Source organism: Aspergillus lentulus (genome assembly GCF_001445615.1).
Source record: "Aspergillus lentulus DNA, contig: Alt16, strain: IFM 54703, whole genome shotgun sequence".
In the NCBI taxonomy this organism is placed as follows: Eukaryota; Fungi; Ascomycota; class Eurotiomycetes; order Eurotiales; family Aspergillaceae; genus Aspergillus; species Aspergillus lentulus.
Genome location: NW_028322113.1, coordinates 125598 through 153588, shown reverse-complemented (window position 1 = coordinate 153588; position 27991 = coordinate 125598). Strand labels below are relative to the sequence as shown.

Genomic DNA, 27991 nt, shown 5'->3' with positions numbered 1-27991 from the left:
TATCTAACATCAAAAACCAAAACAGAGAGCATCAATTCGGAGAAGTACGGTTTCTACTCATCCTTGTCGCTGCTTTCTTCCTCTGTGTGCTCCCACGCTTTCATCACATCGAAGACGCCAGTCTCATCCGTGAATTTCTCAGGTCGTCCAAAATAGTTCGGAAAGAAAATATCTGGTTCAGTGAACAAAAGGGAGGCGTGGAACAACTGAGCTGCCTTATGATGAATTCTGAAATCGTACCAGGTGTTGCCCTTTGGCGGGAGACGGCCATATCCGTTAAACTCCATAGGAGGTTCGTCCGGGACATCCTCACCAAAGTAGAAGCTCATAAGCAGAGTCCCATCCCGAGCACTTCGCTCATCTGCAATAGCGATAATACTCGGTTCGATAAAGTTGAATTTGACAGGCTGGAGCCACTTGTCTAATGCCCAGTTCTGGCATTCCTCTTTTGAGGCGTTGATAAAATCCGACTCGAAGGATTCACCGTCTTGTAACCTCATTTTGAACCCCTCTCCCGTGCTGGGACAGTCTTTCGATTCAACAAGATAGTACAGAAAGGGCGGGTCTTCCGGGTCTGTGCTGGATTCGCGCAAGGCCGTAGACACGAACTGGTAATCACGGTCAGCCTCGAGTTCTTTGGCCCATCCCGACATACTGCCACTATGGCGACCTTCATTGAATGCAGATTGACTTACAGGCTTAGCCTCTTCTGCAATACAGAAAAATAAGGTGCGAGTCATAGTAAGCGAATTTGCTGTGACCACAGTAATATTTTCACTTTCAGGCGTGGTGGGAAAGGTTGGAGATGGTCAAGACTTTGTAATGTATTTGTACTACTCCAACTGCACAGATACAATGACACGTCATCCCTATCTGCGAATAACCCATCTCAGGTCCGAGTGTCTACAGGTGAGGCCACCTGTAACCTGCAGGTCCCAGGACAAGAAGCGTTGGCCCGAGGGAGCCCTGCAGGATCCCGACCCCTCCCCCGACCCCGCCCCCGCCCCAGCCACGGCCACGGCCCCCAACACCAAGGCAAATGCCTATTGGTTAGTGTCCATAGCCTTACACGCTTTGCCTCCGGTACAAAAAAGGGGTCCAAAAAAAGTGACCAAGAGGATGATGACATTTTGCTTAATATAGGTAGTCACCCGGTTTTAGTTACCCGAAGTCCTCTGAAGGGTGAGATCACCTGTAACCTCGTCTTCGACCCGCTGTCATGGCCCAGTCAGGTTGAGATAAAATGCCCAAGCGAAGATACAGTTTCCGCCTTGGCTGTGTCACTTGGCATAAGTCTACAATTGTCCTTTGTTTGATATCTTTAACAGCTGTACTATTAAGGATACCCACTAATCTCGCCCTTACTCCAGAAGGGACGCAGGTCTTGACCACAGCCACTACTGAAACAACTGATCAAGGAAATCAACTTCGCATTATACTTCCAAGAGGGCAGCTTTCATTTTTGCTCCTTCAGCGCGAAATATGTGTTGTACTGTGACCCTACACTTTCAACACCAAAAGCGACTGCAGTGAACTGTGACTGGATAAATCAAATACAATGGACGATGCTATATATAACCCTCTCCCGCAAAAACCGTCGCACCTAACACTCTAGCCACTCGCTCGTCACTGGACGGAAGAGATTGTCGCGCGAGAGCATTTACGTTAAGGATCAAACCTTCGTTCTCAAATACACTACGGACGACCCTCGTTGACGGAGTGCTCATCAGTAGAAGCTTGATCGGAGCAGCGGCACCCGGGTCGTTGACTAGCTGCACAAGTTTGGCGAGGACAGGTAGCGACTCGTCCTCATACTCGTCGCGCTCTAAGATTGCTACCCCGTCAATCACGCTACAGAGAGTCTGAGATCTTAGTCAATATGAGTGATTCTCGGCTCCATAACGAAGGAGAAAAGTGGGTATCTGGTCGTAACACATAGTGAAGACAGTGCACTATGACTAATCACTCCAGGTTGTTTTTCACGTAGAAACCCATGGCAGGATACTTATTGAATGAGGCGTGCAAGCGCGGATCTTCTGAAAGCCCCGATTTCTCCGCCAGGGTCGCCAACGGCAGAGATCCTTTGAGTGAAATCATCTGGGGGGTGCCGAAATTCATCAGAGTTCAGATTGCTCCAATCTCAAATGGCCTGTTCAGGGCATATTCTAGAGTGAGGTGGAAAACGGAAGTCGGATGTTGGGAATTATGTACCTGCGCTGCCATGTCGTAAATTAGATCATGAGGCCCCGTCGCAATATTAGGCCCCCTTTCAAGAATTACTTCCAGTCCATAAGAGAAAAGAAAATTGAGACCATTGGCTCACAAGAGAAGATCTCCAAACTTCAGAGCCTAGCAGTAACACTAGGGCTCACGACTAGTGCTGTCATTGATGGTGCTCCAAACCCTGCAACGCAGCCAACTCTGGCGCAACGAGGCTATAAGGTGACTAGATAGGTGGGAAGTGGATTTTAAAGAGGTGGTTCAAGTTATGCCAGTATCAGAAAGGAGAAAACGTCCACTAGATTCGGATTGGTGATCACCACGCTATTCCTTCTACCCTTGGTCACCTTACCTCCTACGCCTACCTTAGTAGGTGGGTTGTAATTCTTTATATGCTGGCTGCTGATAGAGATTATAGAATTTGATCACGAGAAGGTCAAGTCAAAATTCCTCCTATTGACGAGCGACTATAATGTCATGACTTTCTCCGACAGTAGTCTACATACATATCATATAATTTCGGCTTCCCTCCCTCCTTGATTAGTGGTATAGTAGGCAAGTGCAGCATAAGCATTGTGCGTGTCCGCAGAGGGAACACATTCTGTTACATAAATGAGGGTTATTCCAGCCCGCACAAGTGCAGCAATCCCACCAGCCAGGCAGAGTTGACGGACGACGTTCTATATCGATGGCTCTGTGCGCCAACAAAATCTCCTCGATCCGATCATAGGAGTGCTGCCTAGCCCATGCAAGACTTGTCATTTTACTGTGGTCTTCCACGTTCGGGTCGGCACCTGCTTCCAAGAGTTTCTTTACGACAGCCAATTGCCCATTAAACGTAGCAGCAATAATGGCAGTCGCACCAGTGCATTTATTGGGGATATTTACTGGGGCACCATTGGCAATGAGGCGATCCACAACAGGCAATATGCCAAATAGCGAAGCGAAATAGAGAGGCTCAGTTTCTTGAGCATCTTCGCTGGACACTCCACCCTGTATAACCTGAACCCAGGATGCAACGTTCCTACCGTTCTTTAGTTCACGCGTCAAAAAAAAATCCACGATCTCGTCTATCTCCGAGGACGCAAGTGAAAAGCCAGCAGGGGCATAGCAGCCGCAGTGCTGCAATGTTCAAGACGCTCTTTGAGTGAGACCGTATTAGAGCACGGCGTGCAGAATGCATCAAACTTGAGGTATGTCAGGCATTTCTGATAGATATTTCGCGCGGCCGAGCGCTCATTCAGGCTGAAGAATGATGCTGAACCACGCTGAATCTCGTCTGATGTGAGGTATGTTTTGACAGATGAGTGAGCCAGTGTCACAACCCCTGTGACCTCATCATATACAATCAATCCTTGACATGCATGGAGAATCAGGTTTTGATCAAAGAGTCTAGATTCGTCATCAAGAAAGCGATCACCCTTCTCAACCACCAGTGCCTCATTTAGTGCCGGTAACGCGAGCGCCTCCCGGCTGTATGCTAACCAAAGAAAAGCCTCCTTCGCGAGTTCCCGACAATGAGGGGGGATCTGGCATAGGATAATCTCGTATGTCCCGTTTAAGTCTCCTGGGATTCTCTCAAGCGCTCGACGAACATTTCTTCCCGTTTTCTGACCGGCCAGCAGGTCAATCTGACAGCGGACATATCGAAACCTTTGCAAGGTGTTAGCGCAATTGGAAACCATGTTTTTTAAATAACATACATTCCGTTTGCTTTCTTCATGAGTGTTTCACTTATATTACGCTGTAGGTCGGGTGGAAGACAACGAAGCGTTAGCTGCACTTTTAATTAGGAGTTGACAAATGCCCGTATGTCGCCTTCATTTGAGGAAGGCTTCATCACCTCCCTGAGTATCCGGGAATCCTTTCTCACCGGTGCTGTGCTGGTCACCATAATGTAGGAGTGGGGCAAGGCATCGATTAGACGAAGCATTACGCTTAGAATCTGGTCGGCCTCATCGCTCTCATTTATGGCGTCAAGGGATATAAAGACCTTCCTCTGGGAGCCGGAGAACAATGACAAATACTTAAGTAAATAGTCAGTAGTGAGTGGAGTTCCCTTCGCAAATTCGGTCTCCAACACCTCCGGGATACGGGTGTCAACATCCAGGGCTTGCGCGAGCAGGGCTCCGAGAAGCCGGTTCAACTTCTGGGCCGCATCTAGATGGAATGAGCAGTAGAAGTATAGCACCGCCATTTTATCCGTTTTCTCCGCGCTGTTTTTGGCTTCCTCAATCGCTGTCGAACAAAGAACAGTCTTTCCCGATCCCGCTGATGCGAAAAGATTATGTTACTATTGTCAAGCAAAAACAACGCGGGTTTGTCTTACATTTCCCTTCTAGGTAGAGCAATCGTTCTCTTCTTACCCCCGAGAACCATTCCTGGTAGGGTCCATCGATGAACCAACGCCCCGTGCCAGCTTGGTGTAAAGATCGCGCTCTGCAGTGCATCGATTCGACGTCCACTGGACATAACCAGTTCTTGATCTTCTGCTTTAATTTGCCTTGGACCGCCACAGTTATCAGCCTTTAAACTTACAAGCGTTTGTGTTCTCCTTACTTTGGTGGTGTTCCTTCATCTCCTTGCCCAAGTCGGTCAGGAGATTTATTGAGTGTGACATTTCCTCCTCAACCGCCCTTCATCATTATCAGGACTGACTATATCAAGCGCAATTTTGATCAAACATACCTATTGTCTCTCAGTAAGGCCATTATCAATGATGTTTTGAGCCTTTCTAATTGCTGGATGTTTCCCTGCAGCTTTGCCTTGCGCTCCGGCCAGCCTAAATGCCACCAGAACCGTTGGCCTCGCGACATCCTGCTTTCGAGGTCATCTATCAATTCTTTCAGCGTACCTGTAGCAGCAGGCACTGTATCCTGGAAGGACTTCGATGACAGCATCTTTGTAAGATTTGGGTCCTTTGCAATTTGCTCGAAAATTGCCTTGAGCGCAAAGAGCTCTCCCAGTAGCTCCCCGATGTCGTGATGCGCATATTTGACCTGATTGCCATACTTGCATACCTTTCCGACAACTTCAATGGTCTGGATAATCAATCCCGTTATGGATACCGGGTCTGCCATGGCGCCATTCAGGGAGGGGCAGGAAGCGAGATTGTTCGAACCGATAAAGGCAAGGTAGATGCCGACACAGAGGCAGTCGCTCCCTGAAGGAAGGAGGGAATTGAGGCGCTATCGTGGAAGCCGAGAGTCGGTTTTTGGGGCCATCTCCTTCGTGAGCTTGACAAGGCTGATAGTCAGGCCGAGACACTGAGATGAGTTGTTCTCCGCGGGGTAACTGAGGCTTTGTTCCAGGCTGTGCTTGCTGTCTGATTGGGATTTGCCTGTAACTGGTTGCGTCAGCGCTAATCCGGACCATTTGCATTTTGTTGGTCATGTGGGAAGAATTGCACCTCTTCCTGCATTTAGAGACAGTGGATGATAAAGTAAAGGCTGTATTAACGAGTTCTCGGGTGAAAATTTCTAAAAGAAGACGTATGATATTCGTAGTTGTTAAGCCGCTAGATTAGACTGGGGACTCTTTGCATACTATTCTTTTTATATATATATTGTTTTCAATGCCCCTTATATCGTTAAAATTCTACCTGTTAACTAGTGACTGTACATCATAAGCCTCTCTAATCGTAATCTCTATATATCTTATAATCTATAAATGTACTTTAGCCTAGTGAAAGTTCATACTTAGTAAGAGTATAGAAAACTATCTTAAAACTAGGGTAGTCATAGTTTTAGCTATCTAGAAAGCTTTACTATAGCTTATAGAGTATAAAGTACTTCTATAGTGTAAGGAGGTATCAATAGTAAGAAATGTATTTTAGCTGGTTGATACAAATTATCTGCTGTATGGATCCTTGCAGAATTCTACTCAGTACCTAGTACTGAGTGTAATTATGTCATAGTCCTGGGCATAGAAAAGTGAGATTAGCTCACAAAAGGAATAGTAAGATTCTTCACAAAGCCGACAGAAATAAGCTCCTTGTAGGATGCTATTGTGGGAGCCTAGTACATAGCCTCAGGCGCTAGACAACCAATCTAGTAAATGCCCCTATTTATGGGGTCTTTGGGCTGAGCCAAGCCATCTTCACGTGATTCATACGAGCGCAGCCACAATTAGATCATTCTCAGATGACGGAGTCAGCTGAAGTTATGAATCATGATAATCTCGACTTTGTCTTCTACAAACCTCCACTAATACAAACCTGAATTCACCATCATAGTCTGCTCAATCTGCCGCTCTGGGTGCCTAAAACATGTTCAGCGACCGGTCTGTTCGCTCCACTAAATCAAAAGAAAAATGTTACACATGCCGACGGCAACGGATTGTGTGTGATGCCGGGAAGCCGTCCTGTATACGATGCATATCCCGAGGAGTGGAATGTCTGGGATACTCAGCTACACCTATTCGCTGGGTAGCGCCTACATCAACTCCTTCTTCGGAAGCACCAAGACTCTCCGACAGTAGCCATGTCAGAGGCCAGGAAAGGAGAAAACGGGGACGACCGAAGCTATTCCTCATGCAAGGAGCCCCTCAACGCTCCAGATTTGGATCAGATTCACTTCGGTCTGATGAAGATCTCGAACCGGAGAAAGGTACGCTTAGTGGAAGTACCAGCAGGACTGCAGCCGTACTACCGAGCACTAACCTAATCGCTGCGGTCTGTCAGCAGGCGTGCTCGTATATCGCTCGAGATCAAATCCAAAGATTCCTTGCTCATTTTTTCCGGGTGACTACGAGATGCACAAGATGCTCCTGGAGTTCTCCCATTACTGTACGAGACGGCCGCAGTACAGCCTCGTTGATCTGAGAGCTGACTTTCGCAGTCAACGACCACATCTGCCCGGAATTGGTCATTGTAGATTCACCTCTCAACCCCCACCGGGTGGACCTCAATATACTGCCCTACGTCCCCGATTTCTTGCTCAGTCTTGTGATTTCTGTCTCTGCAATACACCAGGTGATCCAGTCGCAGCCCAATTGGCATTTAATCACAGTAAATCGATCACGGGCCTTACGCGATAAAGTACACCCTGGCGAACTGGAGCCTCTCCAATCGTTTCGACATCCGTTAAGCTCTCTAATCTACAAGCACCGGTCGCGGTCGTTACGAGGATTGAATCAGTATTTGTCCGAAGCAGGAGCAGAGGGGCCAGATCTGGTCTTCCATACTGTTACTGCCATGCTCATGTCCGAGGTATGCAAGATCTCTGTGTTTTCAAAGTCTTCATCTGACACGAGGGTATGGCGTTAGATTCAAAGATCAGCGTTCTGCAACTGGAAAATCCATTTTGAAGGTTTGAAGAACATCATTGCGTGTCAAGGTGGATTTGAAGTGCTTGTATCGACCAGACTTGGGAGTATCCGATATGCATTAAGCCACTTCATGCTGTAAGTCCTCTCCTCCTTGACTGAGAACTTGCTGATGGAAAATCTAGAATCGATGTAATGAGCTCGGTCTTCATGGCTTCGTCATGCTTGCCATTTGACGCTCCATCGCAACTAAGATATATCGATTGGCTGCCAGAGATACACTCCGACGGTCTAGAAAAAGGATTCCCGTGCCCCAACGAGCTCCTGGCATGTATCATCCATACCAATAACCTCAGATTCATCCTACATCACCATCCCTACGATGACATGGCGCATGTTAACAGTGCTATTCTGGACCTGGTTCGTAATATCATAACATTCTCTCCAACGGCTTGGGCCGAACGAGCTCTCGAATCCTACAACGAGAAACTGGAAGAACGTGTGGGCATGCAGCGACCGCGAAAGCGATTAGACCTTGTTCCACAGCCCGTTGAGGGCGAAGGCTGGGCGGATCTTGCGTCTGCATTCCAGGCAGCTACCTTACTCTACTGCCTCCGAGCATTAGTTCTTGACCATGGAAAAGAGAATGTCCTTCAAGAGTTGTTGGACAGCCTTTATGAGGGTCTTATCCCGGACGTTCAATGTCTTGCCAGCGTGACCCTGGGCAACCTTCTCTGTATGCTTCATCCTTTACTGGACCAACCGCTCCAAAAGGGCAGGTCGATGGGCCGGTTCGCGTTCTGGCCTGTGTTGATGGCGGGGCTGGAGAGTGCCTGTAGCTTTGAGGCGTTGTCAGAGAGGCCGTTCATTGTGAGCTCTTTGCAGGAGCTTTGTCGATGCCTTGGTGACATGAGCGCCCTTGATGCGGCAGTGTTCCTCCAGTTGGCATGGGACCTAGACGACGGAAGTCATTCCGGGAACATGCTAGGAGTGCGCACTTGGGACGGCCTTTTTGAGGGAATGGGCGTGCATGGCGTTTTCTTTTTCTGAGTGAGAACCAGAACTCTAGAAGGCATTGAGTACATAGAAACACAGAAGACGGCATATACTCCGGTGCACCCATCTCAATGGATTGGTTTGCCAAAACAACTATTACCTTTGTGCGTGGGGGCGGCCGTCATGTTGATATACATATATACATATTCGTCTACAACGCGCCAAGAGAAACATCAACCGACGATTGCGGGCATGAGCAACAGTAGTGACTCAGATCTAGCTTATATCAGCTTTTTGAGCCCGTCAATATCTAGATCAGGACTAGCTATTGCCAGTGCTGAGGCCAAGCTCCCTCGAACCTAGACCTCTGCTGTTCTTATCTCCCGTCTTTATCTCTGCTTATCTCTATTTCCATCACTAACCCGAATGCTCTACTCCGCGGAGATTATCCAGCATGTCCATAATGAAGCTCTGGAACTCTTATCAAGCAGGATGCCATGCAAAGTGAAGCCTTTGGGACTCATCGACCAGTCAGAAGGTGTACAGATATCGGTTCGGTCTTGGCGGTGGCTTCGGAGATCCAAGATATGCCAGTTCAATGGCAGATACGGAGTAGATAAGACCGGAAACGACATGTTCCTGCTCGAGCTATCTGTTGCTCCGGGGGAGGATGAAGATAATACTGTGAGTCCAAGATCTCGTGGTGTTGTCTTCCCGAAGATCCAGCCATGGAATGGCTGCCTTGTTGTGCTGCCGCCACAGACGACTGTATTTGTCAAGATTTCCCGACATGCAGTCATTCACTGGGGATTGTGATGTTATTTCTCTTTTCTTTTCCCAGTTTGCTTCCTTCCTGGGATGCTGTGTATCTTTTCCACCTGTCTTGGCTGACCTGTCCATCCTTTCCGAGCTGCTTGGCACCTGCTCTGACTTAATTCTTTCATACTGCATCTCCTAGGAGCTGAGGCTTTCCTCTCTTTTCGTTTACTAAGAGTTTATCATCTCCGTGGCAGATAGAAATCGCTTTGTATCTACGAAATGGCTGCGATACTAGTACTCCGGTCACGCATTATATAGTTTCTGGCCACCTCAGTTGCGATCTGCTCTAGAATTCAAGCCGAGCATAAAGACATCAGAATAGTCCCAATTGAAACACACTTGATAAGGGCAGTGATACAAGATGGAAGCGTTCAAACTGGCATTTGCCAGCCCCGAGATCAACCCGGTCAACCACAAAGCAAGATCGATCCCTTTGTTGAATCCCATTGACCGCTATGGTCGCGTCTTCTTCTTCTCCTGGTTAGGATTCATGGTGGCATTCCTCTCATGGTATGCATTTCCTCCGTTGGTAAGTAATCCCCATCTCATCTCCATAATTGGCCCCTCTGAACCGTTACAGTTGAGCGTCACGATCAAGAAGGACTTGCATATGACGCAAGACCAGGTCGCCAACTCCAATATCGTGGCTCTGTTGGGAACGTAAGTGACCTTTCACTGTCAGTTAGACCCTCTCGCTCACTAAACAGCCTTCTCATGCGATTCATTGCCGGCCCTTTATGCGACCGATTTGGTCCGCGATACGTCTTCGTCGGATGTCTCCTCTGCGGCGCCATCCCCACTGCCATGGCCGGCCTAGTCACCTCTCCCCAAGGACTCATTGCCCTGCGTTTCTTCATCGGGATCCTCGGAGCGACGTTTGTGCCCTGCCAGGTCTGGTGCACGGGCTTCTTCGATAAAAACGTCGTGGGGACTGCCAACGCTCTGGCTGGTGGATTCGGCAATGCCGGTGGTGGTATCACCTAGTATGTTATCTGCCCGCGTCCTGTGTGCAAAGCTCATATGATCAGCTTCGTGATGCCTGCCATCTATGACTCCCTCGTTCACTCGCAAGGACTGACTCCGCACCGCGCCTGGCGCGTCGCATACGTGGTTCCCTTTATCATTATCGTCGCACTCGCCCTGTCGATGCTTTTCCTCTGCGAGGATACCCCGAGCGGAAAATGGTCCCAGCGGAACGACAACAATCCCATTATACAAAGCAATATCGTCGACCTCCAGCGATCCAGCGGATCTGGCGCCCCGTCCAGCAGCAATGTCTCAACCCTGCCGGAGAAGAAGGGTGTCTCCACGCCGCAGATCGTCGACACCGAAGCGCAACCGGTTATTGATATCAGCCTTGCGAACAATGAAATGATTCAAAAGCCCACGCTTAGAGAAGCACTCCGTGTGATCTTCTCTCTGCCAACGCTGGCGCTCGCTCTGCCGTATGCCTGCTCCTTCGGCGCCGAACTCGCCATTAACTCCATTCTCGGCGCGTATTACCTGAAGAACTTTCCCAGCCTAGGCCAGACCAAGTCGGGCCGGTGGGCCGCCATGTTCGGACTGGTCAATGTTGTCTTTCGCCCGGCGGGCGGGTTCATCGCAGACCTCATCTATCGGTATACGAAGTCGGTGTGGGGCAAGAAGGTGTGGCTGGTTTGTCTGGGGGTGTGTATGGGGGCAGCAGCACTGGCTGTTGGACAGTTGAACCCAAAGAGTGAGGGATTGATGTTTGGACTGGTGGTGCTGATGGCCTTTTTCATTGCTGCGAGTAACGGGGCCAATTTCGCTATTGTGCCTCATGTGCATCCAACTGCCAATGGTAAGTCCAGCACACTCTTCTATCAGGCGTACGCTAATAGATACAGGAATCGTCTCTGGTATTGTTGGAGGAATGGGTAACTTTGGTGGAATCGTCTTTGCTATTATCTTCCGCTACAACGGCACACACTACGATCGTGCATTGTGGATTATCGGGGCGATAGTTGCTGGAGTCAATCTTTGTGTTTCTTGGATTAGACCTGTACCTCGGACATAGATCATTCCAGAATAAGATCCTAATCAAGCATCATTCATCACCATCCTTCGTCTGTCTCACTTCTTCTTGAACCTCGCTGGTCAACGTCACAGCCAAAACAGACGGTATGGCAACCACCAAGGCCCCCATACACAGACCCCAGTCCATGGCAAACTGCGTCATGGCCGGCTTGGCCAGCGCATTCAGCCGCCAGGCCATCGCACCCCCAGTTGCCTGGAACGTCTTGTACGCGCCGACAAGGATGGCCGCTACGGCGGGAGAATTCGATCGCGCGCCCATCAGCCAGTAGCAGAACCCCTGCCAAAACGCATCGTATGCGCCGTAGAAGATGTACAAGAAAATCGGCCCAGTTGACAGCTGGCCCTGCGAGTAGTCGATGTCCTGTTTATGTCCCTGTGCCCTGCGCCGGTCGTACCATTTCTGGAAGGCATACCCGCCGCCCCAGATGGCCATGCCGGTCACGAAGAGGAAGAGCCAGCCCACCCGTGCGCGGTTCTGCCGGTTCACCCGCGGCATATCAAGGATCAGACCGATGATGAGACCGCCCAGCATCTGAGCTATCCAGTACAGGGACCCGTTGAGGGAGCGCGTGCGAATGTTGAAGGTCATGCCATTGACGATGTTCTGCTGGTACGAATAGAAGACGTTGGCGCAGAAGAACATGGGAATCATGCAGAGAACCCGCCAGTCCGTCAGGGTCTGCACCGTCAACTTGGCGGTTCGACGCCAGTTCTTCTCCGTCTCCGGCGTGGGCTGTAGTCCTTGCACGCGGACGGAAGCGGGCGGGCAGATCAGGGCACCTAGCAGCCAGCCGATGGCCATGATGATCAACAACGCGATGTAGGTTCCGTCTGTGACGGTCCCGCTCTTCGAGTGGTAGTTGAGTCCGAAGCTGGCGAGGGAGCCCACCCCGCCGCCTAAGTTGAAGATGATCCAGAAGACGGCGATGGCTCGGCCTTTTTGGGATTCAGGCACGTATGTCGTCATGATAGCTCCTTGCGCTACCCAGAGGAAGGACGCTCCGATACCGAGAATGGCGCCGGCGGCGATAACGAACGCGCCGTTGGAGGTATCTAACAGAGTTTAGTATTGGTCATTGAAGGGGAGCGTTCTCATACGGTTGAAGCATAGCAGACTTCCCGAGTACAGGGAGTAGGTCCATCCGCCGATCAGCAAGCACATTCGAGGTCCGACACGGTCGAAGATGGGTCCAACGATAAACAACGCCGTGGCAGCTGTCGCAGCGAGCAAGGCTACTGTGGCGTTGGCAGCAACTGTAGGGTCGACCTGTCCGGAGCCTCCCAGGCCGGAGAGCGCGTTGTACATCTGAAGATTAGTGAATGATCTGAACAGTTGGAGGAAGACGTACTCCCGGACAACAGAAACAGATGAAACTGATAAGGAGGATCTGGAACCACGAATGTGTGTAGATCCGATATGCAAGCGACCGCTGTCGGGAGTCAGCGCCAGACTCCAAGGCGGCATCATCGTGATGAATTTCATTGTGGCCCATATTGACTATACTATGAGCAGATCATTTGATCGTTGAACAGGACAGTGGAAGGACAGTCGGTTTTATCTCGCTATCACGAGGCCTGTGCGACCTTTGTCCCTTGCTGTCAAATGCGGAGAAATCGGGCCAATGGTCAGCCATCCCTTAGGCGAAGCTTAGTTCGTTCGTATAAAAGACGTCTAACTCATAACAGATATCCTGTTGTAGATCATTCTGCTATGAAAGCTCACGAGTGGTTGGATTAGGTGTTTCGATTCTCCACAGGTACGTTCTGTACGACCCGGATTGGAACTCGTAACCGAGACAATGTAACCCTGTCAAGTAACCCCCACGCGACCACGCGGCTAACCGATGATATAGAATGTAGAGTTCCTGGAACTACTGCAGGGGCTTCAACTCACTTGTCAGACACATTCTTGAAGAAGCATGCAACATGGATCTAGCCAATCTGTCACAGCTTCAGACCGAAGCCGTCAATCCCCGGACGGCACAGATCGATCAGATCTCGACCATGGAGATGTGCCGATTGATCAACGAAGAGGATCACCGTGTTGCTCCTAGTGTCACACCATGTGTCTCTGAAATTGCCGCTGCTATTGATGCGCTAACCCCGCGAGTGCGAAATGGTGGACGAGTCATCTACGTGGGTGCAGGGACCAGTGGAAGGTAAGTACCACCAAAAGAAGGCCATCGGAAAGGATGTGATAACAATTGTTGTGATCAGACTCGGGATCCTCGATGCATCCGAGATCCCTCCGACGTTTGCTGCTCCGCCATCGCAATTTGTCGGGCTGATCGCAGGCGGTGATGCTGCCATTCGACGAGCGCAAGAAGGAGCCGAAGACAGTGTTGCTGGAGGTGAGGCCGACATGGGAGCTTTGCAGCTCAATCCAGAGCTGGACAGCGTCATCGGCATCGCTGCATCCGGCCGTACGCCATACGTCCTCGGATGTTTGGCATTCGCGAAAAAGATCGGCTGCCTCACCATCGGTGTGGTCTGCGCTTCTCCCTCGGCAATGGCGTCATCTGGGACAGTCGACTTCCTGATTGCTCCGCTGCCAGGTCCGGAGGTCGTGACGGGCAGTACCCGGTTGAAGGCGGGAACGGCGACCAAGATGGTGCTGAATATGCTAAGCACGGGTACCATGATCCGAACGGGCAAGACTTATGGAAACCTGGTATGTGCTGCAGCAAGCTGAAGAATGTGGTTGACCGAATCAGATGGTAGATCTTGTAGCTTCCAATCTGAAGCTGGAACAGCGATCGCGCAATATCCTGCGAAGGCTGAGCGCTCGTTGTGACAGTATGACAGATGAGGAGCTGGACGAGTTGCTGACAAGATGCAAAGGAAGGGTGAAACTAGCTCTTCTCGTCGCGGAAACGGGGCAACCGGTTGAACAGTGCGAGGAGACTTTGGCATCTGCTGGGGGTGTACTCGCCAAGGTGTTACAGATATCTTCTGCAGAGGTCAGGCATGTACAGACGCCTGCTACGAACAGACAATATGTACTCTGCATTGACGGCGGGGGGACCAAGTGCGCGGCCGTCATCGCGAACCTGAAAGGCAGCGTTGTCGGGCGAGGGACGACAGGTCCATGTAATCTGTACGCTTCCACACTTTTGCTTTGAAAATCACAGCTGACGTTGACAGGACTGATGGAAATGCCATGGAGGAGGTAATTCAGACACTCATGGCCGCTACAAAGGACGCTTTGTCGACCTTTCCGTCTCCAGATTGCACTCTCCGGTCCGTTTTCAAGTCAGTCTGGATTGGTTTGGCGGGCATTGACCGGAGGAATCTCCGAGAGTCCCTCCTGCCAAGGGTCTGCGCGCTGTTTGGATTGACGGAGAAAGAGATCCGACTAACAAACGACGTGGATCTGCTGGTGGCCGCTGCGAGTTCCCACCGAGACTGTTCATCTGCAGTCGTGGTCATTGCTGGCACCGGGAGTGTGGCCATGCGATACAACCGAAGTGATGATGGCAATGAGTACTCCCGAATCGCTCGATCCGGCGGCTGGGGACACATCTTGGGAGATGAAGGAGGGGGATATGCCATCGGACTGGAGGCCATCAAATACACCTTGGCGGTACTCGAAGAGACGAGACTGGGTATACGTATAGAGCCACTAGGACGTTTGGAGCAGGCAGTTCTTGAACGACTGGGATGTGTCACCTGCCGGCCAATGCAGATTGATCTCGTCAGTGAGATCCTTGTTCAACAGCACAAACAGACGATCAAAGCCCGCATTGCAGGTGCTGCCGAAGTGGTGCTCAGCATGAACGGACAGGACGACATCGCCTCGGCCATTGTCAGTCGACAAATCGATTACTTGGCAAGTCGGACCGTAGCACGTCTGCTAGATCCTGCTTGTGATGGATACGTTCCTACAGAGCATACTGGTCTGATTCTTTCTGGTAGCATCCTCAAGAACCAGGCTTATCAGGATCAGTTTTTGAATGTCCTTGAGAAGACAGGTGCTCGGTTCGCCTATGTGGAGACAGTATCAGATGCAGGCCTTCTTGGTGCAAAACATCTCACATAGTTATGAGAGTATATTGTGCAAAGGCTTCAGTACCAATCAAATATAGATCTCTTTCCAAATACCCCAGTGTGACAGCGATTCTCAAATCTGTGTCTTTTCACGCCTTGTTTGAATTGCACTAACAATGGAACAAGCATTAGATTAAATAGTCAACTACTCAGGTTACTCAAGGTTGTTATTGGCCCAGATTCTCGTGCATAGTAAAATCATTCTGCTGTCATAGCCGTGTCTGCAGTTCCATTGAGCCATCCAGTCTCAAGTAGCAAATCTCCACTCACTCAGGCTTTTACCTGTTCCTTTTCATTGATTGATGAATACGACGGCGTCGAGCTCTCTACTGGTGTGCTTGTCGATTCTTCCCCCTTAGTTAATCCTCGATAGACTTGGGTCATCTGCTGGACGCCTCCATCAACGATAGGATACACAATCGCCACTAACATTGTGCCCCACAGCCAGATGATTGCAACCACTACCCAGGCCACGAAGAACTACGACGGTCAGCCTCTTCTTCACATGGGTGTGACCGGATACTCACCGTTTTGCCAAAGACATATTTGGCACCGTACATCGGAAGTGGCCACAGGACCCAATGTCCCAGGAATGTGCCTACCGACCAGAACGCAGCGATGCGGCCCCATCTTTTCAGTTCCTTTGCGCTGGGTGTTGAAGCATTTAGCCGGTTACTGTGGACTGTCGTGAGGTCACCTTCCAGTTCCTCTAGAGCCAGTTTCTCTTTCTTGAATTCTGCCCAATCGTAATTCTGCGGTCGCAGGAGGGTGAGGATGACGGAGTAAACGATGGGCGAAAAAGCAGAGGCAACGGTGCCGTAGACGCATGGTAGAATCTGGCCCGTGGTTGACACAGTAACAGCGCCATAAAAGTGCTTGGCCGTCCCTAGCCATACCCCCAGACCGGTTGCCAGACCGAGCACAGGAGAAAGGATGGCCGCCGCTCTGTTCTGCTGGCGCCACAGAATGGTAAACGCCATTGGAAAGATGCCGGGACAGGTAACCACGCCTTCAAAGTTAGCTATTGGCCTAGGAGTTGGAAGGGTGCTTACCGAGCATATACAGAGTCCATCCCAGGTCTATGCCTACGTAGTGCAGCATGGTACTGAACCCGGCGGAGAAGGCCCCGAAGAAGATGACTCCAAAATGACTGGAACGGATGATGTCACGGTCAGAGGCTTTTCGATTGAAATACTCCCGATAGACATCGAAGCTCAAGATTGAGCTGACGGCTATAACCTGCGCCGACAGGGTCGACGTCACTGCCATGAAGGTGATGAGAAGAATAGCCGCCGCGCCTCCTTTCCCAGCAATCGCCATGGCTGCATAGGGTAAGACGAGTCCATTGCTGACCTCCGTCGATGTCATGCGCTGATATCCACGTTAGCTGTACTCTGGTGATGCTGGGAATACGTACGCGTGGGTAGGTTGGGAAGCTGGGTTGATTCTCCAGACCAAGAGCGACTGAACTCATGATGGTTCCCAGAGCCCACGGAATCGCAAAATATGCAATGCCTCCAATGGTATATCCGGGCACGACTGCCGAAGGGGCCGCCGAGAATGCCTTGATGAAGAAACTCGTGTCCATCTAATTAGTTAGCAGGGGCATCGCATTGGTCGGAACACTTACGATGACCAAGCCGAAATTGGAGCAAATGTGCAGGATACCAAACAGGATACCCTAGTATTGTCAGATTCTGTTATTGATCCCTCTTGCGAGATCACCTACGCCTTTAGAGGTCATAGTCAGGTAAGTGGCAGCATGATTTCCAGAAACTGGATGCCGCTCAGAAGCCGACTTGACCAGCTCGTACAGGTTGCCGATGGAGCCAACCTCGTCGACCGTAAAGGCTTTGATTGAAAAATAACATGCGATGATGAGGATGACAGCAGTGTGGAAATAGTCGGTCAAGAACCTATTCTCAATCTCAGACGCCGTCAAGCTTGTAGGCTGGGAAGGGCTTACGTTGCTTTGATGCCACCAACAAAGGTATAGACAGTCACACCCACAGGCAAGAGGAATGTCGCTGCTACAATATGCACACCAGTCCTACTCCCGTCAGACCATCTCCAACCTCTATTGGATGACTTACAGGGCTGCAATCACTGCCGCTGCACCTAGGAGCATATTGGCACAAGCGAAGATGTTGTTGATCAAGCAGAGTGTCATGAAGACGACGTGGGCGATTCGTCCTGCTTGCATCAGCGCTTTGTTAACTATAGCCAGCGGACAGTCTTACCGTATCTGATTCGAACTACTTCCAGAGATGTATGGGCTTCAGGGATCTTCCTCTTGCACGAGATTCCCAGCAGGGCGAAGAAGACAATCATCGGACTACAGCCAGCAGCGAACCAAAAAGGGCCCGATACGCCATAATCGTAACCTACAAATGCAGACCCCAACATGGCGGTTGACCAGAGCCAGGACTATCGGCGGGTTATTATTCGTATGCAATGCGCCGCTTGGAGAGAGTATCCTACCGATATGACCGCAGACGCTGTCAATCCAGTGCGAACGGTTCGATTGGCAGTCATAAACCTGCAATGAGTAAGTATTTGGTATGGCGCAGTGTCGGAGAGAATACATTTCAGTCCTCTTGTTATCTTCACCTGCCGTTCTTTTGAGAATCTTGGTGATGACCATCATCACTGCGCCTGTTAGCTGTCTTTCCTGGGCAAGCAGCATCGACATACCCAGTGCAATGATCAAACCCAAGACCACGACTATCACGTAGCCCACGACTCGTAGCAGAGGTGGTTGGACCACGGCCTCAACATCTGAACTTCGATCACTTGCCATATTTGTCCGGGAATATGTATGTACGAAGAACACTATTCCTGTGGTGCATGGATGAATGCGCCTTCTGTATTATATATTTGTATTCCAGAATACTTCTTTGAGAAGCCTGCCCTCCTGCACCCACTAACATAGAAAACATCGTTCACTCATATGATGGCATGATCAATACAGATTATGATGTGCTAGACAACCAGTTACGCATCCTTGATCAGGGCGGTCTTGTTAAGTCCTGAATAAAGTTGTGATCCTGCCCAAGAACCTGGCGATCGGGTCAGCAGTTCACAAGGTCCGGAAGTTTGACAACTTCAGAATTGAGTTGATTTGGCCAATAAGGGAATCTACTATAGGAGGCATATAGTATGGCTTGTGGGAATGGCGCGATGAGGATTGTGGTTGACGAAAAGGGATCCTCGCTCAATAACAACACTGCCGGATCACTAAATACGACGAGTCATTAACAAAAGGATCCCACAAATGGCCCGATAAAGTCTAATAAGGTCTTTCTCTTAGGATCTTCATCTGGTTGTTCGTGCTGTTCCCCTCATCCCTCCGCAGCACGTCATCGCGGCCCACATTGATGCTATAGAGAATCCAAAAATGGACCGTCAACAAGACATGGTTGCGCACGATACTGGCGGATGTACTCCATACATAAATGATTGCTCTTCAGACTGAACTCATCGCGCACATTGAAACCAGGCCAATTTATTCCACTTGGGTCCCAGTGTCTCTATCAGAATATATCCATTGAAAAGGAGGGAAAGACACTTACCGGACTTCCAGCACTTGGTTCCTGCCTTTCGCAGATAATTTATCACTCTTTCATGATGACAGACGGACCACAAAAGTCGCTCATCCTCAATGCGTTCGTTGAGATGTGTACGCATCCAGCCTCTCATTGCATAAATGTTCTGACATACCATAGGCAGCGGCCATCAGTCCCCAGGACTGTGGCGCCACCCAGAAGATGAATCCCACAGGTTCAACGACGTAGACCACTGGATCGAGCTGGCACAGTTGTTGGAATCAGCCAAGTTCCATGGCATCTTCATCGCGGACGTCCTAGGTGGCTACGACGTGTACAAAGGGCCCCGGAACCTCGCTCCGGCGATTGCTTCCGGCGCACAATGGCCCGTCAATGAACCGCTAGCCGTGGTATCCGCAATGGCAGCTGCGACAAAGAATATCGGATTTGGGGTGACGGTGACGACGACCTATGAGCAGCCATATCATTTGGCTCGGCGGTTGTCGACGGTCGATCATTTGTCCAAGGGACGGTATGTGAGATCGAATCTACCACGAAAGGTGCTAACATCACTTGCCTAGATTGGGATGGAATGTAAGCATTTGCGTCGCCGTGTAACAATAATCATCGGGCTAATAAGGACTCCAGGTTGTCACCGGCTATCTGGACTCGGCAGCTCGGAACCTGGGCCATGCACAGCAACCTCAGGTAGGTCCACTCTCAAACCGCTAGCCTGGTCTAACAAGATCAGCATGACGACCGATACGCTGTCGCCGAAGAATACGTGCGAGTAACCTATAAACTCTGGGAGTCGTCGTGGCGGGACGATGCTGTGGTCCTCGATCGTGAACGCGGAATCTACACCGATCCTAGCCGTGTCCGGGAGATCAACCACAACGGCAAATACTTCACCGTCCCCGGTCCACATCTGTGCCAACCGAGCCCGCAGCGTACGCCTGTCATCCTCCAGGCCGGCACCTCCAAGGCAGGCAAGACGTTTGCCGCACAACATGCGGAGGCGATCTTTGTGGCCGGACACAGCCCTGCAGTCGTTGCGAGGAATATTGCAGAGATACGGGCTATGGCACAGGCACAATTCGGACGTGATCCAAAGAGCATCAAGTTCTTGGCGCTTTTGTGCCCGGTTTTGGGCCGGACGGAGGAGGAGGCACGGGAGAAATTCCAGTACTATCGCAGCCTGGGCTCGATCGATGGTGCTTTGGCGCTCTTTGGCGGGTGGACAGGAATCAACTTAGACACGTATGGTGATGACGAAGAGCTGCGACACGTAGAAAGCAATGCAATTCGGTGCGCTACCCTCCCAATAAACCGGAAACTGTGCTAACTAGCCTGTAGGTCCGCCGTCGAGGGCTGGTCCAAATCAACACCCGAAGTCGCGAAATGGACCAAGTCAACGGTTGGTCAGCATATCACAGTGGGAGGTCTGGGTGCTACGCCAGTAGGAACACCAGCCCAGGTAGCGGATGAGATGGAACGCTGGGTGAGAGAAGCCGATGTTGACGGATTTAACCTGGTGAGTTGCCTACGTAAACAATCTACTACTTTGGAATTGACAATAGGCAAGGCCTACGCTATCAAGCCGGGATCCTTCAAAGATATCATCGACTTGTTGATTCCCGAACTTCGGCGACGCGGACTGTTCTGGGAGGATTATGCTGTCGAGAGGGGAACGTATCGGGAGAATCTGTATGGCAAGCCAGGGCAGACAGGTCCCCTGGAGGATCATCCTGCGTCCAGGTACCGCTGGCATGCGGGAGTAGACGCTGCCGATCATAAGATTCCCGAAAACTAGTACAACGGACGTTCAGTGACTTCTACTAGCAGAACGCGGGCACACTGCCTGGAGCGTCCTGCTTCCCTAATGGTTTCGAAAATTATTCGCAGCAGCACAGTCGTGTGTATCTACACTTTTATCTACACTAGAGAAGTTCAGTACCTTTCTTGTTGAACCAACCTGGAAACTTGGACGAGTGACTGTCGCACTACGGTATTAACCCGCTGGATGGACAAATGAGCTTTCAAACTCCTTCTCTAAGCACAAACACAACATGAACAACAATATGGCAACTGTTTGCTCTTCGATACTCGGCCGACTCTACATACATCCTTCGACAGACTCGTCTTCTAGAACTTGTGAGCGACATGGGGTTTATGCCGGTAACATTGCAACTAGTGAGGTTGCATTAGTATCCGAGATATCCTGCAAGATATTGCCGTCCTCCAATGATTGTATAGAGAAGCAGCACGGGAAGGCGTTCTATCATCTAGCGTCCCCAATTTTCGTGTTCCTGGCCGCTAATTGGGGTCTAGTGAGGGACACAAAATATGAAGCCGTCTTGGCACACGTTTGGCGTCGAATCAGTTGCAGGTTAAATCATGCTTGACGATTCTTGTTGTTGACATTGGCTGCTTGGCCCATGCCTCGTGCAGAAAACCATCCTCGCTAAGCAATATCGTGTCTTTCGTATGTCATGTTCGAGGGTCATAGCTCCATTCTAGCAGGATAGCACAAACTTGATTAAACCTTGCATGATTTCCCCGCCTGCAGCCAAGCGATAACACCATGTACGCTCAGATTATAGACTCCTCGTGCCTTTGCAAATTTATCTTATTGGAGACGGCTACAGCGTCTACGGATGTGTCGGCTCTTTCCGCAACGCCTGCTGAGATCTCATTTCTCAACATCTTGCCAAGGCAGTATCTCCAATTATACTATCCACTCGCTTGGGCCTCGTTTAATCAAGAGAGATGCAACTCAATGCGTATCTCCAGAGCACGTGGGACAAGACCGAAGGGCAGGGATGATTGTAAAGGCTACGAGGACTGGTATAAAAGGCCTTCCTCAATCGCTCGACAGGATGTTTCTTGAAAAGCAGCATATTCTGACCAGCCTTCTCTGCTTCGACGTCCTGCAGAATGCATCCCAGTGCTCTTGTTGGTCTTCTTGCCTTTGCGGCCGCCGCCTCGGCCATTCCTGCACAGCCAGCCAGTGCACACTCCAACCAGTCAATCAACAATCTCAAGTCCAAGATCAAGAATGTGGTCATCCTGGTGATGGAGAACCGCTCCTTTGACAACCTCCTCGGTGGTCAGAAGCTCAAGGGCCTTGAAAATCCCGTCAACACGGGCCCCTACTGCAACCCCTACAACCTCACCGATCCTAGTCAGGGCGTTGCCTGCTCTGCCGCCAAGGACTTCGACTCCATCACCAATGACCCCGACCACGCCATCTATGGCAACAACATCGAGTTCTATGGCACCTTCAACCCCGACAACGCTCAGATCGCCGAGAGCAAGCTGGTTCCCCACAACCAAGGCTTTGTTCATGAGCAGGTCCGCAAGTATGGCGCCAAGGTCAACAAGACCATCCTCGCTGCTCAGGTCATGAACTACTACACCGAAGAGCAGGTCCCAGTTCTGACTTCTCTGGTGCAAAACTACCTGACCTTCAACCACTGGCACTCGGATATTCCTGGAGTAAGTATATATCATGCCCTTAGACCCTTGCAAGAATGTGTCTGACTCCGCAGAACACCGACCCCAACCGTGCCGCTCTGGTTTCCGGTACTTCCCTCGGACACGGTCTGAATGACGCTGCTTTCAGCAAGCACCAGTTCCCCCAGCGGTCCATCTTCCAGCAGTTGACCGAGACCGGTCACTCGTGGATCAACTACGTCGACCCTGCCGGCGGTACTGGCCCCGATGCGGGCTTCTTCAACTGGACCTATGCCACCAACAACCAGGACAAAATCCAGCCTTTGGCCAAGTTCTACACCGATGCTGCGGCTGGTGCCCTTCCTGAATTGGCGTACCTCAATCCCTCTTGCTGTGGAGTTGGCACCACTTCCATGCACCCCGCCGGTCTGATCTCCGACGGTGAAGCTTTCATCAAGAAGGTGTATGATGCTTTGCGCGCCGGTCCCCAGTGGGAGGAAACTCTCTTCATCCTGACCTTCGACGAGAGCGGTGGCTTCCACGACCACGTCCCCGCTCCGCTCGCTCCCCGTCCGGATAACCAGACCTTTACCCTCAGCACCCCCAGTGGCGTGGACTACACCTTCCCGTTTGACCGTCTGGGTGGTCGCATCCCGACTCTGCTGATTTCCCCCTGGGTTGCCAAGGCACAGGTTGAACAGAAGGGTAAAAATGCTCATGGCGAGACTGTCTCGTACTCGGCTGCCTCCATTCTGCGCACGCTTGGATACCTCTGGGACTTTGAGCCCTTCACCCCTCGGGTCGAGCATGCGGCGTCCTTTGAGCACTTGATTCGTCACAATGCTCGGAAGAACACTCCCTCTGCTCTGCCTCCTGCGGTTCCTTTCCGGAAGTAGAAGTATGCAGCCATGGTATTAGATATGAGATATGGTACGATCAATGTATGACAACCAGTAGCATAGATATTTGTTCCGAAAAGTGAATACAAACAAAATGCAACATTCCTATTCTCTCTCCGACTTCGGCGCTTAGTCATCCTTCCCCGGGATTTGTTTCCCCACGGATTCTTCCATCTCCGCTTACATAACCAGTTTGAGGCATATTCCAGTCTGGACGCCTTTGCGTGGCTGAATTTCCCGACTGCAATTGGTGCTTCAAGACAGGAAGCTTTTAGGAAGCTTTTTTTCTTTGTTTAGGAGAGAGCAATCCGAGTCCTTTGGATTTTACTCCTTTATATCCTCACGTCGCCGACAATATGTTCTCGTCAAAAACGCGATACTCGAGTCAATAGTGTCTGGCTCATCATACTGTATAGCATGCATTCCAGGGGTAGTCAGGCCATGGCAAGTTCTGAACCCGACACTCTAAGGAAGACAGCCGTGGAGACCGAGATAGCTGTTATGTCTTGTTCAACAGATCCAGCATGGTACCGTCAGCCTCATCTAGTGTACCTGAACTACATAATTATCTCCCTGGTTCTCTTCTCTTCGGCCAATGGGTACGACGGCTCTCTCATGAACGGCCTGCAGGCCTTGAATGAGTGGAACCGTTTTATGGACTATCCGACCGGCGTCAAACTAGGATGGATCAATGCAATCATCCTGCTAGGCACCGGGGTGGGGTCCCCTATTGCCGCCTGGGTCTCGAACCGCTTCGGACGTAAGCCGGGACTCAACGTCGGTTACCTCTTTATGATCCTCGGCTCAGTACTGCAGACCGCCTCTCCGAATCCGACGGCATTCTTGGTGGCCCGTCTGTCTATCGGTGTGGCATCGGCTCTTTTCGGAGTCGCCGCTCCCTTGCTCATCAACGAGATAGCGCATCCCAGACACCGGGGCATGGTCAACTCGCTGTTTATGACCGGATGGTATATGGGGGGTAGCATTTCTGGGTGGGTTATATTCGGAGTCCGAACCTATTCCTCCTCGTGGTCATGGCGCCTTCCATCGCTTCTGCAGGCTCTTCTCCCGGCCGTTGCCTTGCCGGGGCTCCTTCTCGCTCCAGAGAGTCCTCGATGGCTTATTTCGCAAGGACGTGAGGAAGAGGCGCATGCCATTCTGACGCGGTATCATGCAGGCGGGCGCCGCTCATCCTTGGTCGATGCCGAATTTGAGGAGATTCGCGCGACGATTCGAGCCGAGCAAGACGCTCACAAGGGTGCCAGTTACGTGGAGATGTTCCGTACTCCAGGGAATCGCCATCGACTGATAATCTCCCTCAGTTTGGGCTTTTTCGCCCAATGGGTCGGCAATGGTGTCATCTCATACTATCTAACTCTTATCCTCAATACGGTTGGGGTGACCAGCGCCAGAGATCAGACGCTCATATTGGCCTGCATGCAGATGTGGAATCTCCTGTTTGCCATCGTAGGTTCGGTGCTGATTGACCGATTCGGGCGCCGTCCACTCTTCCTTACATCCGCCGTGATCATGCTCGCCAGTTATATCCTCGTCACGGCACTATCGGCTTCTTTCACAGTGACTCGTCACGCAGCCACGGGAGTTGCGGTCATACCATTCCTCTTCATCTTCTTTGCTGGATATGGCGTTGCTTTGTAAGTTCTCTCTGGATGTATTCTTGTCATCCAGCTAATTCGGCCCTAGAACCCCATTGCTTACGGCGTATCCGTGCGAGATCTGGCCGTTCCGTCTTCGATCCCGCGGTCTGGCCGTAACCTGGATGTCTACTATCTGTGCCGCGTTCTTCAATATTTTCGTCAACCCAATCGCCCTGGAGGCTATTGCATGGAAGTATTACTTGGTTTTTATTGCGGTCCTACTGCTGTTTGGTGTCACTGCGTATTTTGTGTATCCTGAAACCAAGGGCTACACGCTGGAACAAGTAGCCATCATATTTGACGGACCGACAAGGCCAGTGGGTGATATCGAAACAGAACCAGAATCAGTTGTTATCACACAGGATCTCAAAGGTGTCAGGTCTACAGTCCATCAAGAGACTATCTAAATACTTCAATGTCATTAGTATTTCGCGATTTCTGTTCGCATTGAATATATCATTGGAGAATAACAATAATAATCAGGGGCAAGTCCAAAGAAAACAAACCGAACATCAGTGCTCACGCCATAGCCCCCCGAATCTGGAGCAGATGTTCCACAATGACATTGAAATCCCGATGTATGTCGTACGCATCTCTATCTCGATACTCAACATAGCAGAAATAGTCCTCCTCATCCAGTCTGTAGAAACGTACCAGTGGGCCAATAGCAATAGCTGCAAAAAGGCTTGCCCGAGGCTTTCCCTCCAAAAGGCTCGACGCCTCGAGCAAGTCGAGCTGAACCGCGTCTTCGAGTTCCTTCCACATATCCGTGTCAGGGGCAGGAAATCCGATGCAGTAGACCTTGAAGAGTGGGACGGTTGGAAACCGACCAATCGGATTAGCAACGGCAATCTGGGGGAATCGATCTTGGTCGTCCTCGTTGGTCACTGTGAAAAACTCACCGTCAATCGATACATGGGGGAAGACCGGTTTCAGGATCAGATTCCATACCTCGCGGACGTGGTCCTGGCTTGACTGTGGGCAAAGATAGGATATCTGCTCCCATGCTCTTATTGTGTACAGGTCCTGGAATTTGTTAGTATGTCTCCAATCTGTGGTATTGCTGAATGTACTTACCGTCGACATGATTGATGCTGGTCGTATCTCGAAAGCTAGTGTAATGGCAGTTGAGATTGATGAAGAAAGGAGTTGAGTATTGAATTGAGACGCCCAGCAGGAGACGTGATGGTGGTTTATATACCTTCTCAGGGCAGCTCTACGACTTGAGCGACAACATTCAACTGAAATGTCTGAGACAATAAAACAAAACTGAATAGCATTGTTAAATTGTCATGATTATATTTGTTGGTCGACTAAGGTGGGCATTGTTTGGCGCAGGACATGTCGCAAAAGAAGACAAAGAGAAGTGCAAGACAACATAAGACAATAATATATTTTGAACAAGAGAATTGTCGCAAGTTAAAGAGGCCTCACTAAAAGTATTTTGTGCCACGTCTTTCCAGGCACTGTGTTTCAATATCGTGTCGACATAATCTACCACTTAGGATGAACACTAGAATATAAAATATTTGTGCCTGTCAGGACTAAGATCAATATCATTCATTCATCCTTCTATGGTCATTTATAGTGTAGAAGTAGATCTCTTATTATTCAAATAAGATATTAGAGGATCATTATAGATTAAAGTACTTATTTTTGCCTTCTTACAGATTAAATAATAGTATAGTGACTTCCAGAATTTTGCTGTACACTCCGAGCCCAAATTCGGTTCTGAGCTACCATGAGTTGATTCAAACCGTCGCCAGGAAACGAACTACTCCCCAAAGCGCCCAGTGAGACGAACAGTAAGCAGATTCTCTTGAACAATCTCCTCCTTCCTCGCCTCCAGCTCTTCTACATCCCAATTAGCAGCTACGTACCTCCCCGACAAGAAGTGTTTATCCCCGCTGGCCAGCCAGACGGCAGTACCACCGCATAGCTCCGCCGTATCTTTCATGAACGGTGCTAGCCAAGGGACACTTCTTCCCATATCTGTAAGGACCATGCCGGGGTGAAGGCTCACACTGGTGATATGTGGAAGTTCAGCATTAAGATACGCAGTGAACTGCGTGATGGCCAGTTTGCTAATACTGTAAGAGCTCAGATTCGGACTCACGTAGTGGCCTGCCGCGGAGGTGATGTTGATGACTGTCGTCGAAGCAGCAGGGCTCGGGCCAACCATTTTCAGAAACGCGTGAGTGACGTTGAACGTACCCCGGAGGTTGACTTCCTAGTCCTTGTCATACGCACTTGCCGACTCCGATACCCTGACCGAAAAGAAAAAGATACACGCACCTGAGTCCTCCACCAGAAGTCTGGGTCGTCATCCACCATCGGAGTTTGCGAAGAGACCACCCCAGCATTATTCACGAGGACCTGTGGCGTACGAGCCCCGAGCCGCTCGCTGATCTCGTCGAATGCACGCTTGACAGCGTGGTGGTCACTGATATCCACGGCAATTGAATGGACTTCTGTAGACGGATTGATATTCTCGACCATCTTCTCCGTCTCGGCCAGATTTTCCCTCGATCGCGCCAGAAGAATGATGGCATCTGCACGGGCGCGTGCAAACGACGCAGCAAAGGACTGCCCCTCTCAATCCCCATTTACGAAGTTGTCTGTGTGTGCGATGCTTACAGATCGTCCCAGTCCGCGGCTCGCGCCTGTGATGATCACTACCTTCCCACTTTGCGAGAGATTGGGGCGTGTGGGGTTGATGGCGGGGTAGAGGTCTCTGTATGTTTCCTTTGTGAAGGCGTCGGCTTTGACGAAGCTGTCTGGGTCAGGCTCGCCTTTGCGGGCCATGATCTCGGGGGTTGCATTCATTTTAGTCGATACTTCATCCAAATCGGTACTGAGAGCTTTGAGGGCAGAAGTTGGTGCGGACAACAGGGGCATTATTTATGTCACGACATACTATGGTCAATACACGGGTCGATGACAACGTGGCCGAGTCTGGATCGTGATGGATGGCGATTGAGTTTTGTTGTGTCCAGATCTACGAATCGTGATACGAGCTGACCGTGAA

At 50.4% G+C, this 27991-nt stretch overlaps 11 protein-coding genes across 11 annotated transcripts; 6 read left to right on the top strand and 5 right to left on the bottom strand.

Moving 5' to 3' along the window:
- Positions 1–53: 53 nt before the first annotated feature.
- Positions 54–5300, bottom strand: ALT_7537 (ankyrin repeat domain-containing protein; the record flags this gene model as incomplete). Its single annotated transcript, XM_089600279.1, has 11 exons — positions 54–660; positions 920–1043; positions 1604–1851; positions 2927–3244; positions 3388–3873; positions 3924–3997; positions 4094–4491; positions 4550–4723; positions 4780–4856; positions 4909–5002; positions 5075–5300. The coding sequence occupies 11 exons, from the start codon at positions 5298–5300 to the stop codon at positions 54–56; spliced, it is 2826 nt and encodes a 941-aa protein (XP_089455172.1).
- Positions 5301–6751: 1451 nt separating this feature from the next.
- ALT_7536 (uncharacterized protein) lies at positions 6752–8535 on the top strand (the record flags this gene model as incomplete). The annotated part of the gene is made up of 5 exons (XM_089600278.1): positions 6752–6827; positions 6902–7006; positions 7059–7429; positions 7487–7623; positions 7671–8535. The coding sequence occupies 5 exons, from the start codon at positions 6752–6754 to the stop codon at positions 8533–8535; spliced, it is 1554 nt and encodes a 517-aa protein (XP_089455171.1).
- Positions 8536–9661: 1126 nt separating this feature from the next.
- On the top strand, positions 9662–11338 carry ALT_7535 (MFS transporter; the record flags this gene model as incomplete). Its single annotated transcript, XM_033557549.2, has 5 exons — positions 9662–9829; positions 9881–9960; positions 10008–10283; positions 10329–11122; positions 11169–11338. The coding sequence occupies 5 exons, from the start codon at positions 9662–9664 to the stop codon at positions 11336–11338; spliced, it is 1488 nt and encodes a 495-aa protein (XP_033413440.2).
- A 30-nt stretch (positions 11339–11368) lies between these two features.
- Positions 11369–12851, bottom strand: ALT_7534 (putative MFS transporter; the record flags this gene model as incomplete). The annotated part of the gene is made up of 3 exons (XM_033557550.1): positions 11369–12411; positions 12457–12664; positions 12708–12851. The coding sequence occupies 3 exons, from the start codon at positions 12849–12851 to the stop codon at positions 11369–11371; spliced, it is 1395 nt and encodes a 464-aa protein (XP_033413441.1).
- Positions 12852–13284: 433 nt separating this feature from the next.
- Positions 13285–15397, top strand: ALT_7533 (putative glucokinase regulator family protein; the record flags this gene model as incomplete). Its single annotated transcript, XM_033557551.1, has 4 exons — positions 13285–13517; positions 13576–14029; positions 14073–14455; positions 14503–15397. The coding sequence occupies 4 exons, from the start codon at positions 13285–13287 to the stop codon at positions 15395–15397; spliced, it is 1965 nt and encodes a 654-aa protein (XP_033413442.1).
- Positions 15398–15675: 278 nt separating this feature from the next.
- On the bottom strand, positions 15676–18205 carry ALT_7532 (sodium:solute symporter family protein; the record flags this gene model as incomplete). The annotated part of the gene is made up of 11 exons (XM_033557552.1): positions 15676–15885; positions 15933–16414; positions 16458–16776; positions 16823–16993; positions 17036–17086; positions 17135–17321; positions 17372–17455; positions 17499–17598; positions 17646–17832; positions 17887–17944; positions 17991–18205. The coding sequence occupies 11 exons, from the start codon at positions 18203–18205 to the stop codon at positions 15676–15678; spliced, it is 2064 nt and encodes a 687-aa protein (XP_033413443.1).
- Positions 18206–19032: 827 nt separating this feature from the next.
- ALT_7531 (LLM class flavin-dependent oxidoreductase) lies at positions 19033–20763 on the top strand (the record flags this gene model as incomplete). Its single annotated transcript, XM_033557553.2, has 7 exons — positions 19033–19084; positions 19131–19482; positions 19532–19544; positions 19599–19658; positions 19702–20258; positions 20307–20484; positions 20536–20763. 7 exons carry the CDS (start codon positions 19033–19035, stop codon positions 20761–20763), a joined length of 1440 nt encoding a protein of 479 aa, XP_033413444.2.
- A 1124-nt stretch (positions 20764–21887) lies between these two features.
- ALT_7530 (phosphoesterase superfamily protein) lies at positions 21888–23302 on the top strand (the record flags this gene model as incomplete). Its single annotated transcript, XM_033557554.1, has 2 exons — positions 21888–22448; positions 22502–23302. 2 exons carry the CDS (start codon positions 21888–21890, stop codon positions 23300–23302), a joined length of 1362 nt encoding a protein of 453 aa, XP_033413445.1.
- A 444-nt stretch (positions 23303–23746) lies between these two features.
- Positions 23747–25370, top strand: ALT_7529 (sugar porter family MFS transporter; the record flags this gene model as incomplete). The annotated part of the gene is made up of 2 exons (XM_033557555.2): positions 23747–24960; positions 25010–25370. The coding sequence occupies 2 exons, from the start codon at positions 23747–23749 to the stop codon at positions 25368–25370; spliced, it is 1575 nt and encodes a 524-aa protein (XP_033413446.2).
- A 112-nt stretch (positions 25371–25482) lies between these two features.
- ALT_7528 (uncharacterized protein) lies at positions 25483–26049 on the bottom strand (the record flags this gene model as incomplete). The annotated part of the gene is made up of 2 exons (XM_033557556.1): positions 25483–25989; positions 26041–26049. 2 exons carry the CDS (start codon positions 26047–26049, stop codon positions 25483–25485), a joined length of 516 nt encoding a protein of 171 aa, XP_033413447.1.
- A 688-nt stretch (positions 26050–26737) lies between these two features.
- Positions 26738–27789, bottom strand: ALT_7527 (SDR family NAD(P)-dependent oxidoreductase; the record flags this gene model as incomplete). The annotated part of the gene is made up of 3 exons (XM_033557557.1): positions 26738–27193; positions 27259–27549; positions 27601–27789. The coding sequence occupies 3 exons, from the start codon at positions 27787–27789 to the stop codon at positions 26738–26740; spliced, it is 936 nt and encodes a 311-aa protein (XP_033413448.1).
- Positions 27790–27991: the final 202 nt, after the last annotated feature.